Below are 17,016 nucleotides of genomic sequence, written 5' to 3' on the forward strand. Positions count from 1 at the left end.
CGTGAGTGGCTCACCAGACTTCTGGAGTGGGACTCAGCAGAAACACCCCAAGCGTCATTCAACTTGAAGCTCAAGACCCCTAAATGTAGGTGGCTACAAGGGAGTTAGCTGTGTGGTAGTTCCCATCCTGGTGAATGGCAATCTAATCCACACAACGAACGTTAGAGACTGATTTGGCAGCATGTATAATGTGAATGAGAATGGACAAAATAAACGCCATGTAACATATATCCATTTTCACTTGCATTCTAGATTGTTGATGACAGTTTGAAAACACGTTCCAGAGATATTGATATGCAAGCGAAGCTGATTTTAATTTTACATGCATGCCTCCAAAGCTTTATGTGTTCTTTTGCTACTGAGACATGCTGACATAATGGCTATGCAAACATAATGTCTGCATTTTGTGCTGCCACCTCAACTGATACCAAACAAACTGTGGTTACTTCTGGAACAGATGTGCCTAATGGCCACACCACAGCTCTTGAAAATAAAACTGGAGGTAGGGAAGAAGGTGGGGGGAAGGAATGGGCTATGTCACCTTCAGGAAATGAAGGCAACTCATTCACAAGTGTAGTATGCTGCTGCTGCTAATCCTAATAGCAGGCTAAAACTCAGGACATCATAGAAAATTATTTTAACTTTCCCTGCCCATAGCAGGGGGGTTGGAAATAGATGATCTTTGAGGTCCCTTCCAACCCAAACCATTCTATGATTCTATGATTCTATGATTCTAACTTCAAATGAAAAACAAGAGAGGGAGTTGGAAATACCAAATATATTCCACATTACCATTTTGTAAACTCAGTCTTTCTTCTTTCAACATTTTCACACAGTTGCCTTTTTCTTTCCTTATATATTAAAATCGGTATATTAATTAGCACAAGACAAGTTATGAGGAGGAAAATAATTTTGGAAGAGAGTTATTACTGAATTTTTAAAGGAAAGGGAATTTGCACTGACTTGTTTGCAGACCTCACATTTAAATTTATGAGACATTTATCCCCACATTCCATGTGCATCCGCTGTTTTTACTTTCTGTCATCTTCTTAAGCTCTATTAATTTTCTCAGTATCAGTCAAATGCAGCATATAATCCCGTTTTTTTCTTCAATAGAGAATTAAAATTACTGTTTCACTACCTTAATCACAGCAAGTTGAACCCTGCACAAGCACACATGTAATTTACAGTTACAGCTAAACCGAAACAAGTTGGATGAAAGTTTCAAACTGAAACCATTGGTCCAAACCTGCTGCTTCAGACTTAATGCTAGATCATGCTTAATACCAAAGGGCAGGTTTATAGTTTTGTTTGTAAACAGCCCAAGATTTTCTCAGGACTCTTCAGAGCACATATGATCTGCAGGAATTTTGTGGACAACGGAACGGCTCCTCAGTCATCCATTTCCAAAGTTGAGGCAGCTGATTTACTTTCCATCTACAGTGAGCAACATACAGTAATCCGCTTGCTCCCGATATTCTTCATTTCTATAACACCATTTTTATTATGTTGGAAAGCTCATAACATGGAAAATAACTGCTCAGGTATTTTACTGCAAATCTATCTTCTTGGGTTTAGGCAATACTAAAAAACACCATTTGGATATCAGGTAAGGAAATTCATGTATATGGGTATTTAGAAAGAGAAAGGAACAATATACTTTTTAATGCAGCTGAAATTAGCTGGAGACAGTTGCCTTAATGCAAAATTACTTCAGAAGTCTAAGTAGAGCTTACTGTTCTCAAACAGGTACAAATGGCACCAGCAGTCTTTGCAAATCCTGTAATGCTCCAGATTTCATATTACCGTTCAGCTGTGAGGTGGATATGTATTCTGCAATGTGATGGTATGTGCATTAGTGCAAGTGTACTTGTATTGTGGATGATTACATAGCAATGTATTTAAAATTTATTTTTATTCTCCACATCATAGTCAGATATTTGGTCTTCTGGGGTGCCAGAAAGATTGACTGCTCTGTTGTAAGTGATTTCCCTTGACAGCAAGCTGTAGTTTCCAGAAATCTGTAAATATAAATGTTGCATATTATTAGTGAATGTTCATTTCTCCTATTCACCACAGAAATAGGTTTCATAAAGTGTGTCACTGAGGTAGTTAGAAAAACCATTACAACTGACTTACTGGTGGTTTAGCGAAGTTTCATGTTGGGAATAAGACACAGTTGCTTTGCAGGAGACAATTTCTTTGTCTCTTACAGGTGTGCAATATTATAACATTAGCACTCTATTTAGCAGCTTATCAGACTCAAGAATTAACTGGAAAAGCTTGCACTGGTGTTTCTCATCCAGAAGAATTACCTGATAGCTATTTAGCTTAACCGAGATCAGACATGAGCGAGACAGTAAAGCAAGAGTAAAGGCTTACAAAAATTGGAGAAACTTAGAGACAAAGTAGAACGTTAACTTATGAGTAGCTTTTTTTTTAATCAGCATTTTCAGCAGTTGTGAATAGATAATCAACAGGCAAAAGTGAGTTGCAAAATAGAGGAACCTCACAGTGTCACTGAGATACATAAGACCTCTCATTTACCTGAAAAAGTAAAACCCGATGGACTTGCTCCCGGTGAATCCTGGATTGCACAGAGGCTTGTGCTTAGTGATGTCTGCAGCACCTCTGGCATGGATAACCTTGTTTCATCTTGCTCCTCTTTGACTCTCCTGAGTAACTAAAACTTCAAGGGTAGCTGTAAGAAAGAACAGTCCTGCCCTCAGCTGAAAGTGGTGATTACTGTTCTTCCTGGTCACTACACATCTGAAGATGTGAGACTTTCTAGTATCCATCCTTGTGCACTGGCTTGTTTTCAAACACAGTTTGTTCCTAATGTAACAGAAAGACTCCATGGCCATTAATTCTTCACAGTATTAGCAGTATTTGTCCCTTCAAGGAGCTAGCAATGGTCACTAAGGACTGGGGCAGTATTGTGCTAGGTGATGCTCAAAGGCAACCAAAATACAACTCCAGTCCTAGAGCATTCCATTGCCATGAATTATGGCTGGTTAGACAGGGGAGTGTAAGCAATAGTGCCCTTGGCAGGGGGGTTGGAACTAGATGATCTTTAAGGTCCCTTCCAACCCAAACCATCCTGTGATTCTATGATTCATTAGTCAGAGTGACAGGTAAGCCAGGATACCTAATGCGTGACATCCTCAATGTTTTCTCATAGCAAAGAAGAGTTATAAACGAAAAGGAGAAAGGAGAAAGCTCTGCAGCTGATAGAGAACTGCAGAGTGGAAAGTTTCTTTAAATAGAGAAAAGATTCATAACCTGAATTTATAGACTGATTGAAGGAGCGGCTGTCATATAGACAGTCTGTACCTAGGGTAGTGAAAGATCTGAAGGGGTCTGAATATGAAAGGAAGCGGCCTATATTTTGTTTGATCAAAGAAAAGAGTGACATGGTCAAGGAAACAGACTAGGAGAATGGTCTTTAAAGCAGCATTTCTGTGTCTGTGGAGAACAACTGTGCTTGTGAAGGCCAGAGGGAAAGATACTGATGTAACTGAACAGCAGATGATGAGAGCCTCGATAAGAATTTTAGCTGTGGGGTTTGATAGGAATTGTCATATCTGTGATTTGTTATGCAAAACAGATCTACAGTATCAAGGCACTACCAGGTTGTAAGGAGTGAATAGAAGAGGATACACAAGCTGTAGTCACGATGAGAGAGAGGGAGTGCTGTCTATCACAAATCAGGCACCTGCCAGTGCATATAGGCATGGATACAGGTCTTTCAGTGAAATGCAAGCGTTTCTTGTTTCAGGTGGTCTGAAATTTTGAGATTACTTTGAGCTTCCTGTGGAAAAGCTAAATACCAGTTTGGACATTTCAGTAACAAGGGTCACTGTTTTGAGGACATGTACATACACAGCTTTGTCTAGGCTCAAAATGCATTAATGTGTAAATTCAACGTGCAGAGACTCAGGGCTTGTTTGAGACCTGGGTGGCCTGGGAATTGTTGCCTTTAAATAAGCAGAAAAGGATAATAGACTAAAGGATTCTGTAATGATTTTTTAATGGAAGAGGTCATTCAAGGCCAAGCAGACACATAGAAACAGGCTGTATTGCTGCTTTAATTCTCAAGGAGGGAGTTATTGCTGTCTTGTTATCATTTTCTCAAATAAAGGAGAAAATGAGCAAGACTTGCAGTGGTGGATTTACAGAAAGGACTGGAGCTTGAAGAAGCTAAGCAAAGACTGAGGAGGAGAAAAGCACAAAGATGATGGAGAATGACAGCAAAGTTGTGGGTATGTCCATGCCTTACATTGCCATATAATGCATGGATAGCCTTTCTATACCAGAGTCTTGTCTTAGAAGCTGTCTTTAGTCTTCTGTCTCAGCAGCTTGGAGCTCAACTTAAGCAGTTACTCCACTGTTACAGTGGATTTTCCGTATTTTGAATTCTTTGAATTGAGACTAAGAGATAAAAGGTGTAGTTGTGTCTGCAATTAGGATTTTGTGTCACAGTTCCTGATGGGGTTTTGTGATTGTTATTGCCAATATCAATCCAAGCAGGTGAAGCCAAAACAAATGAGCAGATCAAATAACACTTTCTGGACTTGAAAACTATGAATAAATTAGCACTGATAGTACCAACATGAAGCAGGAGGTCTTCTGAAGAATAAAGGGTCATCTTTCACTGTGGGAGCTAAGTAGTCCCACCGAAACCATACCGGTACACCGGTAATATTAGGAGTAGACGTATATTTTTGATTTAGTGAGGGCTAGAAACTGCAGTGTCTATCAAGCTTCCTTCCTTTTTAGATATGATATTGGCAAAGAACAGGAGGCCAGAAACTGAGCAGTAGGTTTGATCTCACAGGCATGAAAGTGAATTCTAGTCATGGCTGCTGACTTCCCTTCTTATATATGTTTGAATGAAATATTAAAATGGTGTTTGTACGTTAGCAGCTCACAGCTGCAGAGATATCAGCTGCAGAGATCACTGCAAGCTGCATCACTGCAATGAAGTTAGAGATAACCACAGAGGAGTCAAGCCTTTGTCTCTAAATTCCAGCTGTTCCTTTCTTATTTCCAACACTTGTAAAAATATATAGCCATTGCCTCTCCTTAAATTTCCTCTAGCTATCTGCCTGTCTGCCATGTTCTGAGAGTTGAAACAAAGCTAGCTAAGAGATGCAAAGATACCTGAAAACACACAGTTTTCTACCCCATGTGTTAAAAGGATTTTAATAAATTAAAAATTGTTATAGGCAGGTTCTGGAACAAGCACACATATACACATTCATCTATGCATTTTCTCGGTTCTTTCCCTCTATTTTTGTTTATTTATTATTTCAAAAGGTTTCAAGTACGAATCTGCTCCTAGCATTAAATATAACATATATCATCACCACTTAAAGCAGAAATATTCAGTGTGTGTTCATCATCTTTCATGATTATATCTGAACAGTGTTTGTATGATTTTTAGTGTTATTTTGTGTTTACTGTGTACCAAACACCCTATAAGCTACGTTCAGACAGATTAAAACATTTGTTTATTGTTAATCATTACCAGCTTTTCATTCTAGTCCCACCTTCTCTGTGGCAGTTTTCCCTAGGTGGAAAGGGGCTGGTGGCTGAGGGACATGGGGCCATGTGTGCATGAAGCATGGGATGCGGTCTCCTGAGAGCTAGCATTGCTCTCCCAGACAGCTTATGATCCTTATTACAAGAGCATCTAGTGATAGGACAAGGGATAATGGCTTTAAACTGAAAGGGGGTAGATTTCGATCAGATTTAAGGAAGAAATTCTTCTCTCTTCTCTCTGAGGGTGATGAGGCACTGAAACAGGTTACCCAGAGAAGTTGTGGATGCCCCATCCACATCTGAAAATGTTCAAGGACAGGTTGGATGAGGCTTTGAGCAACCTGATCTAGTGGCATGGCAGGCAGGTTGGAACTAGATGATCTTTAAGGTCCCTTCCAACCCAAAGCATTCTATGATTCTGTGATTCTATGATCCTTGCTGAATCCTGCCAGCATCTGGTCCTGGTCCTTCGGGTTTGGGAGACACGACCCAGAGCCTGCAACAGAAAACACCAAACAGCGAGGAACAATCCTGCCGCCAGCCAGGGCATTGGGTGCTGCCAACGTGCTCCTGGGCAGCCTTGTCGACAGCCAGCCAGGAGTCCCGCAGCAGCTGCTCGCCCAGGCTTGGGGTCAGGACAAGGCTTCCCCAGGCAACACCTTTTCTTTTCCTCAGGTGATGGCAGAGAAGAGCCAGATCACATCAGGAAATGTGGTTTTGATGCTCAGTTACCGTTACTAAAAATATCTTTACTTAAAGAGATAATGAATCAGTGCCACCAGCTCCACTGCAGGGTCTTACATCTGCAAGACTGCAGGGTCTGGCGTTGCAGCAGAGAGTGTGTGCATTCGTTTGGCTTGGGGGACTAGAAGCAAAGGGAAGAAAATCAAAATACCCTGATCTCCTCTTTTGCAGCATCCATTTTTTCCTGTGCTTCTGGGGTTAATGAGGTAGCTGATGGAAATCAGAGGTGCTCCCTTCGCCCATTGCAACACCAGGATCTTAAATTTATCCTCTGGCTGCCCTTTCCTCATGACTAGAGTGCAATGAGGCAATAACCTCATTTGATTTGCACATCCCACAAAACTTGCCAGTGAAGTTAAGAGACCTCTGTGCAGTTGATTTAAGCCTGCTGGTTCTGGGTTGGTTTCTTCTTCATAAACTGCGTAGAGGTATGCTGCAGACCCCCTAGCTTGGGAACCACTGAAGTAGATGAATATTGGAAATTTGGTGCTGATGGGTTTAAAGAGGAAACAATGTGTTCATGTAGTGTGAGAGATATGAGCTAACAGTGTGGCTGTATGGCTTTATTTTTCAGACTGTGCAAGTAGAGATACGTTCTAAATATGGTATTTTGGGCCCAGTTCCTAATGAAATCCCAGATATGGCGGAGTACAGACACCGTAGCAATAAGGACTAAAGCTGATCAAGTGAACTTTGCATAATTATGAGCTGAGAACTTAAAGAATGTAGCATATGTCATCTATGGTATCAGAGACAACAGAGAGAAAATAGCATGTATGAAAGCATGATGCAGACCTGAGCTGTGTTCCAGAGAGGGAAGAAGTTAGATTTATGGGCTTGTACATCTGCACTATTAGTGTGCGTACTAACAAATGGGGTAGATTATTCCTACTAAGCACCTTGAATTTCTTGGGAAAATGGTTTTCCGGATATTGCAGAAATTAAGTTGTCTTTTGCTTGTCAGTAAGGAAAAAAATGATAACAGAGTCAAAAGATTTTGGATAATACTTTCTTAGAATCTAGATAGCAAAATGGCCACTTTGTTGGGTTTGGATTTGACAGCCTAATATTGGCATTAGCCTGAAAAGCTAATAGTCATCTGCTCTTCTCCTGCACAATAATAATACTACAGCTATGTGCTCCCAGGTGATAATGTCACTACATGGATAGTAAACGCTCACACTTACCAAAGCTGTGAGCCAGATGAAGCCCCAAAGGCTATTTAATCATCTAAATTGAAGCTTCATTTTCCTAAGTGCTGTCAGGCTGTAGTGACTTTCATGGAAGTCAGTAGGTTTTATTCATTATTTTAGTTTCCTTTTTTAATATTTTTTCAAATATATTTTATTATGTTTTGGTTTATTTTATTATTTTTTTATTTATTTTATTTCTGCATTTCCAGTGGGACTGTTCTTAAATAACAGATTTTATAATCATTCTGATAAAGGTTTTACATTTGAAATCATCATAGAGTCATAGAATGGCATAGGCTGGAAGGGACCTCAGAGATCATCTAATCCAACCTCCCTGTCATGGGCAGGGACGCCTCTCAACTAGGCCAGGCTACTCAAGGCACCGTCCAACCTGGCCTTGAACACCTCCAGAGAGGGGGCATCCACAACTTCTCTGGGCAATTTATTCCAAAGTCTTACCACCCTCGTACTGAAAAATTTCTTCCTAAGATCTAATCTAAATCTGTTCTCCTTCAACTTAAACCCATTTCCCCTTGTCCTATCAGTGGACACTCTTGTAAAAAGTCCCTCCTCAGCCTTCCTGTAAGTTCCCTTCAGGTATTGGAAGGCAGCTATTAGATCCCCCCGAAGTCTTCTCTTTTCAAGGCTGAACAATCCCAACTCCTGCAACCTGTCCTCGTAGCAGAGGTGCTCCAGCCCCTGGATCATCTTTGTGGTCCTCCTCTGAACACACTCCAACAAATCTATGTCTCTCTTATGGTGAGGACGCCAGAACTGGACACAGTATTCGAGGTGGGGTCTTGCAAGAGCAAAGTAGAGGGGGAGAATCACCTCTCTTGACCTGCTGACCACGCTTCTCTTGATACATCCCAGGATGCGGTTGGCCTTCTGGGCCGCATGAGCGCACTGCCGGCTCATGTTGAGCTTCTCATCTATAAACACCCCCAAATCCTTTTCTTCAGGGCTACTCTCAACCCACTCTGTGCCCAGTTTGTATTTGTGCCTAGGATTGGCCCGACCCAGGTGAAGGACCTTGCATTTTGACTTTTTGAAGCTCATGCAGTTTTCACTGGCCCAATTCTCAAATGTTATTTATTGGCAAAGAAGAGACACCTTATAGATAAACCCAAGAATTTATTATTAGCGTAATTTAAATTTGAACAGTGTAATTCTAGAATCATTATTAGTTGAGATCTATCTATTACAGAAAATAATACTTCTGTGCAGACAAGGTTTCAGTAATAATAGTGTCAGAATTGTTATGCACACACGTCTTGGCTTCTACCACTTTTCCTGGTGTTTCGTCCACCTTCCCCATGTTCCTGCAGGTCCTGAAATGGGCAGTTTTGGTCTGTTAGGGGTCAGTGGGGACATTACATGTGTTATTGGCATCTGGAGTCCTTTGCTGGGCAGGATGTGATGTTTATTGTGATAGTTTCTTTTTCCTCCCTCTAGGATCTACTTTGGGGCATTTTTATGTTTGCTAACACACTTTTAGACCTTACTGTTCCTCCCCAATGTGAAGCTACACCTTACAGACAGGTTTACTCCAGTGCCTTTCACATATGTGAGATACTTCATTGTTCTCCTTGTTACCCATAAAATCAGTTTTGTCCAGCCCTAGATCTGCATTTCTTTAGCTGAGCACTGGTGAGCTGTTTATAGCTGCGAGATGTCCAGTGCCAGCCTATGCCCATCTCTCTGGCAATGGCAATACCATATTACGGGGCTACAGGGTAACAGAGATCATGGTACAATTCAGGCATGCTTCATACAATATGGGGTATATATGTAGAAAATGTGAAATAATGTACGCGTGAAAGGTGGCCATAGTTTGGAGTGTCAAATATGTATTTTTCTAACTGGCTCTCCACTCACCCATCTGTTATAATGTAAACAGTAGCACACTGTTTTGCTTTTGTCTTATTAAATATTTTCTAGTCTCTGTAGCTGTTTGCTGAGACAAATGATACAGTAAATTGCACATCTGACAGAGCTGGCTTTCTAGTTACTCATTATCAGGTAATATTCATACAGATCAGAAAAAATGATGAACTTTTTTATAAAACTCAGATGCAAAGACACAGTCCAATAAGAAATTCTGTACAGTGGAATTTTATCTGAAAATCAGCAAAAGGCACAGTAGGAGCATTGGGGCAAGGAAAGAGCAGGAGTCTGGATTTATAGTCCCTTGTTTACTTATTTCTAATGCGGAGTCCACAGCTCTCCATTCATTTATCTTCAGGAATATGCAACGTATTTCTTCCTATTTATTCCTGGGTGAGAGTGTGTATGACTCAACATGAGACGCCAGATGTGTCCAGAGATGTATATTAGATACTGTGAACTGAGAGTGTACACCCACAAAATTTTTATCATTGGGCACTTTTTGAATGTCTACTGCCTGTGAGGGGATGGTTGCAGATGCAGCATAAGGGGTTGTGCAGCTGGGCGGTTATTACCGTACCTTGGGACCAGGAGTGCATGCCTTGCATTAGTGATAAGGGAAAGGAGAGCATCCTTATTTCTCTTATCTTCTGCGTCTGTAAATTGGCACTTTCTGTATCACTGCGAACATGGAGAACCAGGTACAGAGGGGTCAGGTTTTCTTCTTGCTTGAACTCCTGTTAATCCACTTAACTCAGTATCACAATGCGTGAGCACAAATCAGCTGCTCTTAGTGTTTGGGCCATGCTAATACCTGCTGATAAAACTCTTCCATTTCCCTTCCACTGTAGAAAATGTCGGAGCTGCTTAGCTATTCTTGGAAGTTAAGTCATATATAGAGATTTATCTTTCAGAGGTAATTCTTGATTTTGAATATTTTTTTCTCAATCCCTGGTCACAAAACTTTTCAGCCTTATAAAACTGAAAAAAAACAGTTGGAATTGGTTCTCTTGGGGGGATGGTTGCACTGGAATGGTTTTCGTGTGAAAAACTTTTATTAATTCAGATGCTTGTTTCACTGTCTTGTGGGATACAAATCCAGGTGTCTGCATGGGAAGTGGGCCAGTATATTTTTAATAGCAGATCACCAACAGCCTGGAGCGCACAGAGTAAGCACTCTGGCAGTAATCGTACTGATTCTAGCACTATTGCTAGACTTTCAGTCTTGGCTGTAATGAGCCATGCTATTATATTCGCTTTCAAGTGACCGATGGTGGATGCAGGTAACCAAGTGAAAAGTTCCTTTAAATGCAGTTCCTCCTCAGCTGGGTTATTACTCACTACCAAAATAAATATGCATAATAAAAAGTAAGAGCTTTCACATTTCCAGCATTACCTTGTCAGCTGAAATACAGCAGTGGAGAAAACTGTGTTTGGATTAATTCAGGCAGATTATGCTGAAGGGCCTGCACTTGCAGTTATTTAGATGTATTAAGGCCAAATACTGAAAAAGCCCTATAAATTGGACAAGTAGAATACAGATATGTGAAAGTTTTGAATCGGCCTTCTTTGCCGATTTCTTACCTGTAAACTATTTGCCAGATTAGTAACAGAAGCTGTAACCAGTTTTGCAAGGTTGCTATATAGGTATTTATATGCTTAGACTATTTTGTACTATCAGCTGGTACAGTGGGTTCAATATTGTCATTCTGAAGTGAACTGTTAAACACGTAATTACATGGAGCCAAAGTAAAAATCATGTTGTAATATCTTATATAAACAAGGTATTCTATTTCAAGTGGTTCAGTCAAACTTTAAGAAAATTCAATAATGGGAGGCTCAAAAATAGAACCTTTCCCTTTTATTAATTTCAATCATTTTAAAGGGCAAAAATACCACCACTCTGAGGGTGGTGAGGCGCTTGAACATGTTGCCCAGAGAAGTAGTGGATGCCCCATCCCGGGAAGTGTTCAAGACCAGGTTGGATGAGGCTTTGGGCAGCCTGGTGTAGTGGAAGGTGTCCCTGCCCATGGCAGGGGGGTTGGAACTAGATGATCTTTGAGGTCCCTTCCAACTCTAACTATTCTATGATTCTATAATATACTGTGAGAGCTTATGTTTAGGCTCTTATTTTTCTTTTTTAAACAGGACTGGGAGTTTCCACATTTTATGGGTGATGTTGAAGTGAATCTTCCAGGTTTGCCATCTGCACACATGCAGTTCAAAGTACCTTATTTCCAAAAGATCTTCAAAGAGGAATATCACATACATATAACAGGTATGTAATCTTACAGATTTTGGCGCAGTCACACAGTGAACTTCTCCTGTGTAATAAATGCCTGCTGACATGTTCTTAACCACATATTTTTTTTCTATGTGTCCCCTAGGTTACTATTTTTCTGTCTGTTTATGTGTCCATATCCATATCATCCATATATAAACGTCTCAGGGAAATTAGGAACCTGTATCTTATGACTCAGATAGATCTGCTGATTTTTAAGGATTTCAGCAACTTCTTGTGACACTAAGTAATACCTAATGTAGCTTCAGAGATCTTTTATCTAAAATTACTCTCCAGGGGAATTAGCGGCTTTTTTCATTTTCAAATCTCTTATGCTTTCAGATGCCTTTGCTATGATTTATGCTAATATCTTTTCATAACTTTGGTCATTCTCATCTGGCAAAGGCCACTTATAACCGTACTTCCATCAGTCATCTAAGCAGAAGCAGACAGCTAAATAACCTCAAATAAAATAGAATTGCAGTTATTCAAATGGATGGTACATATAGATAAAAAGTACCTGATCCTTGCATACTGTGAGACAGTATTTTAATAACAGTAGGGAATGAAAAAGAGAAGAAGGTTAAATAGGGATAAATATTTTGGTTTTACCTTCAAGCTATGCAGAAGGAGCATAGTTCCTCTCTCTATATTGGGAAGAGGTGGATAATAATGAACGGCAAAAGAATGCAGGTGTGAATTGACAGGGGTCTTTAACTGCTAATATAAACAATCGCAGCACATGATACTGTACAGGAACAAGATAGATGAGAGCATCCAATGACACAGCCATATGAAATTCCTGCAGAGCAGGGACAAAAGGAGCATTCAGAGATGATACAAAGATAAGGCCAAGAGCTAACAGGTGAGTCATAAGCTCAGCAGGCAGCAAAAGCCAAAGGAAAAGGATGTGCCGAGGAGGCAAGAATGATGAAACCAGGACTCAGTCGAGATAGGCTGAACGAGGCCTCAGAAAAGGCACTTTCAGCAGAGAAAGCAGAAATCTGAGTGATCAGATTAAAAACCAGAAAAGAAGAGAAAATGAGTGCAAAGTTACCTGCTGGCTATTGAATGAGGGAAGGCAAATGGGCCAGTAGGAAGTACAGATGGAGGGATGGAAAGTTTTTCGAAATTGGATGTAGGTGCCCTGCTGGAATACTGAGAGAGAACAGGCAGCTAGGAAGAAGGAAGAAAGACCGGGGCACGTCTGAATGAGGCTGGCTGAGCCACTGGTGGTTTGTGGAACAGGATGAAGTAAATGGTCTCATGGTCAGTGACTAGGAGGTGTAGGGAGAGAGAGGATGGGATGCATACGTGATGAACACATTTTTCTCTCCCAAGTGAGCAAAACTCCTGCTCCGTAAGGGACAACAAAAAGTCTTTCTATAAATATATTAATAACAAAAGGAGGGCTAAAGATCACCTCCAACCCCTACTGGACTCAAGGGGTACGTTAGTCACTAGGGATGAGGACAAGGCTGAGGTCCTTAATGCCTTCTTTGCCTCAGTCTTTAATAATAAGGTCAGCAGTTCCCAGGTGAGCTGGCCTTCGGTGTCTGAGTGCAGGGAGGGAGAGCAAATCGAAGCTCCTGTGATCCAAGAGGAACGGGTCAAGGATCTGCTCCTTCGGCTGGATGCCCACAACTCTATGGGGCCTGATGGTATCCACCGAAGAGTCCTGAGAGAGCTGGCGGATGTCATTGCCAAACCCCTGTCCATTATCTTTGGGCAGTCTTGGCTCACTGGGGAAGTTCCGCTGGACTGGAGGCTGGCGGATGTTACCCCCATTTACAAAAAAGGGCGGAAGGAGGATCCGGGGAACTACAGGCCTGTCAGTCTGACCTCGGTGACGGGCAAAGTCATGGAACAGGTTATCTTGAGTGCTATTAATGAGCACATACAGGTTAACCGGGTGATCAGGCCCAGTCAACATGGGTTTATGAAAGGCAGGTCTTGCCAATCAAACCTGATCACCTTCTATGACAGGGTGACCCGCCTGGTTGACGAGGGAAGGGCTGTGGATGTAGTTTTCCTTGACCTCAGTAAAGCCTTTGATACAGTTTCTCATAGTGTTCTGGTTGAGAAACTGGTAACTGCTGGCCTGGATAGGCACACCCTCCTTTGGGTTAAAAACTGGCTGGATGGCCAGGCCCAAAGAGTGGTGGTAAATGGGGCTAAATCCGGCTGGAGGCCGGTCACCAGTGGGGTTCCCCAGGGCTCAGTGCTGGGTCCAGTTCTGTTTAACATCTTTATCAATGACCTGGATGAGGGGATTGAATGTACCCTCAGTAAATTTGCGGATGACACCAAGCTGGGAGGCTGTGTCGATCTGCTTGAGGGTAGGGAGGGCATGAGCTTTAATAAGGTCAAGTGCAGAGTCCTTCACTTGGGGTATAAAAACCCCAAGCATCGCTATAGGCTCGGGGAAGAGTGGCTGGAGAGCTGCCTGGCGGAGAAGGACCTGGGGGTGTTGGTTGACTACCGGCTTGATATGAGCCAGCAGTGTGCCTAGGTGGCCAAAAAGGCCAATGGGATACTGGCGTGTATCAAGAATAGTGTGACCAGCAGAAACAGGGAAGTGATCCTGCCCCTGTACTCGGCACTGGTGAGGCCGCACCTGGAATATTGTGTCCAGTTTTGGGCCCCTCGCTTTAAGAGAGATATTGAGCTCCTGGAGCGAGTCCAAAGAAGGGCGACTGAACTGGTCAAGGGGCTGGAAAATAAAACTTATGAGGAGCGGCTGAGGGAGTTGGGACTGTTTAGCCTGGAGAAGAGGAGGCTGAGGGGAGACCTGATTACGGCCTATAAATACTTGAGAAAAGATGGTGGGGAGGTGGGGGAAGGGCTCTTTACATTAGTGATGGGTGATAGAACAAGAGGAAATGGGTATAAGCTTAGTCAGGAGAGATTCAGGTTGGATATTAGGAAGTATTTCTTCTCTGAAAGGGTTGTCAGCCACTGGAATAGGCTGCCCAGGGAGGTGGTTGAGTCCCCATCCCTGGATGTGTTTAAGAATAGGGTGGATGATCTACTTGATATGGTTTAATGGGGATTAGGGATGGTTGGACTCGATGATCTCTAAGGTCTTTTCCAACCTAGAAATCTATGAATCTATGAAAAAGGGAAAGGAGAGGAAAAAAAAAAGAGTCTAAGCATCAAATATTTGATGTGAATTATAAGTATGGTATTCAGAGATAGTGAAAAATATTTTTTTTCTACTTCTCTAGACTGGAACATAAGTTTGGAGGGTCTCAGTCCCACAAGGCTCCCAGGTGCCCTGCAGTTACTCAGTTGTATAAGGAGAAGTAGTGGAATGAGTGCATAGAGGTGTATGAACAACAACTGAGGCATGGTAGGGTGGGCTGTGCCATCAGATACAGAGACTCTGGATATAATTAATGCAGATGAAAAATAATGGGTGATAGAAGAGGGACTGAAGAGCAAAGAACAGGTTTGTGTTGTAGAAGAGACAGGGATATTGATAATCAGAGAACAACAAGAATAAACAATAGCAAAGAACAGAAATTAGGGATCAGTAATACAACTGCTAGCAGTGATACTGTTTGAAAACAAATCAACCAAGAGAAACCAATACTTATGCATTGTAGAGTCTTCTGCAGAGAGAACTGGAGGCCTTTCTGATTTTTCTGGCGAGAAGGCATTCTTTTAATGAGTATAAGCTAATGAATAGGGGCTGAGGAATATTTTTCCCTGCTCAGCATTAACAAGATCCATTTATTAAATTCACTAGACAAATCAATCCATTTGACTGCACATCACGTAGTCTGTCTACTGAGTGCCTGTTTTATCTCAGTGCAACACCACCCTTTAGGAGATCTAATAAACAGCCATAACACATGGCACAAGAACCTCCCTTTGGGTAAGTTTTGCTTGAACCATCTGTTCTTGCCATCAGTTCTTGTCTTAGGTTAGGGTATCATCTTGGATCATATTCAAGCTCTAGTTATTGTGTGGATGTGTAGAAACTTGTAATTTTCTGCTCAAATGAAGGAGCTAATAAAAGAAAGAAATAATTGGTTCAAAATATATATATAAAACAAGATAAAACAATCTAAAATGAAGATAGTGAGTGATGCACATGAATGCAACTGCAGCAGATGACATCGGGGCAGGACATTGACAATGGCAGGAAGCCTGCTGTATTTAAGCCCTGTTTAATACATGGGATCCAGAATGTGAGATTTAATCATACGACTTCTTTTTAGCAGCAAGCAGGTAAAGAAGACTAAGGCCTGGATACCATTTATTTTAGTACTTGCTGTATGCATAATGTCAAGTTGTAAATCTATGACCTGTGCCCTGATTTGTAGAAACTTGAAACCCTTTTTGCCTAAATAACAAGGAGAAGGAAAGCATAGGTGAGATACCATTTACCATCTTTTTCCTGGTAAATTTTATTTTTTATAAGTTCTTTTACAGTCTGTTTTGCTCACTGTTGATTGATATAAGTAAGAGCAGCCCTAGGACTCCCCTAAGCAGCCCTGTTTGGTGCTGGGTTGCTCTAATAAGCAACAATCCCACAAAGCAATAGCTCTAAGTAAAGGGACGTTCAGAGGAGTAAAGTACTTTAAACCACCTTTCTGTCGGTGTGTGCTTAATGGCTTTGTGCAAGTTCTGCACAGATGAAGGATTTCACAGTTACATGATCTGTGTTGCTGACTCTCCTGATTTTATCACAAGTCTTAGGAGAGTTGCTTATTTTTTTTTTTGCTTTTTTGTCTTAAAGTCTTAGTTCCTGAATCCAGTGGCTATGTGAGAATTTCAGCTTTCATATCTTTTAAAATAAAGCTCATGATTTCAGAGAAAAAATATGAAACATTGCTTCTGCGTAACTCCGTGCCTAAAAAAGTAGATAAATAAAACAGTACTAAACATATAATTTTTAACCCATCTTGCTACTTTAAACTAATAACGTGCTTTCTGAGACCTGATTTGTGATTTCTGAATGTTGTAAGTTGACAGTCATGTTGCATTAACATCTGCAGCCTGTAGCTGATATCCTTCAGTGTAATTTTAAATTTACTATCAAAAGCAGATCTTATTTTTAATGGAAACCGAGTACCATATTTTGCTCAAATTTCTTTGCATCTAGGAACTCCTAGCAAGCATCTACTCAGTATTAAATATTTTTATCCTGTTTTGATAGCTGCTTTTATCTGTGAACATCAAAAATAACTTGAATTCCCGCATCTGCTTAACTCATCTGGATTTCCCTTGACAGACGGTTAACTGCAATGTGTGTGTTTTCCTTCTTGGGCTGCTGTTTATGAAAATACATAGTCTATCCTAGTTTCTATAATACCCAGGGAAATTTGTAAAACTTAAAAGTAAATTTTGTTACTTCAG

General features: G+C 41.1%; 1 protein-coding gene across 1 annotated transcript in view; it reads left to right on the forward strand.

Annotated features, from left to right (window-relative positions):
• The window catches only part of TMEM117 (transmembrane protein 117), a 223,492-nt gene that overhangs the window by 200,397 nt on the left and 6,079 nt on the right, over positions 1-17,016 (forward strand). The window contains 1 exon segment of the mRNA XM_086610851.1: positions 11,517-11,646. Coding sequence (XP_086466977.1) covers positions 11,517-11,646 — 130 coding nt within the window.

This window comes from Tauraco erythrolophus, chromosome 4 (assembly GCF_009769465.1).
Source record: "Tauraco erythrolophus isolate bTauEry1 chromosome 4, bTauEry1.pri, whole genome shotgun sequence".
In the NCBI taxonomy this organism is placed as follows: domain Eukaryota; kingdom Metazoa; phylum Chordata; class Aves; order Musophagiformes; family Musophagidae; genus Tauraco; species Tauraco erythrolophus.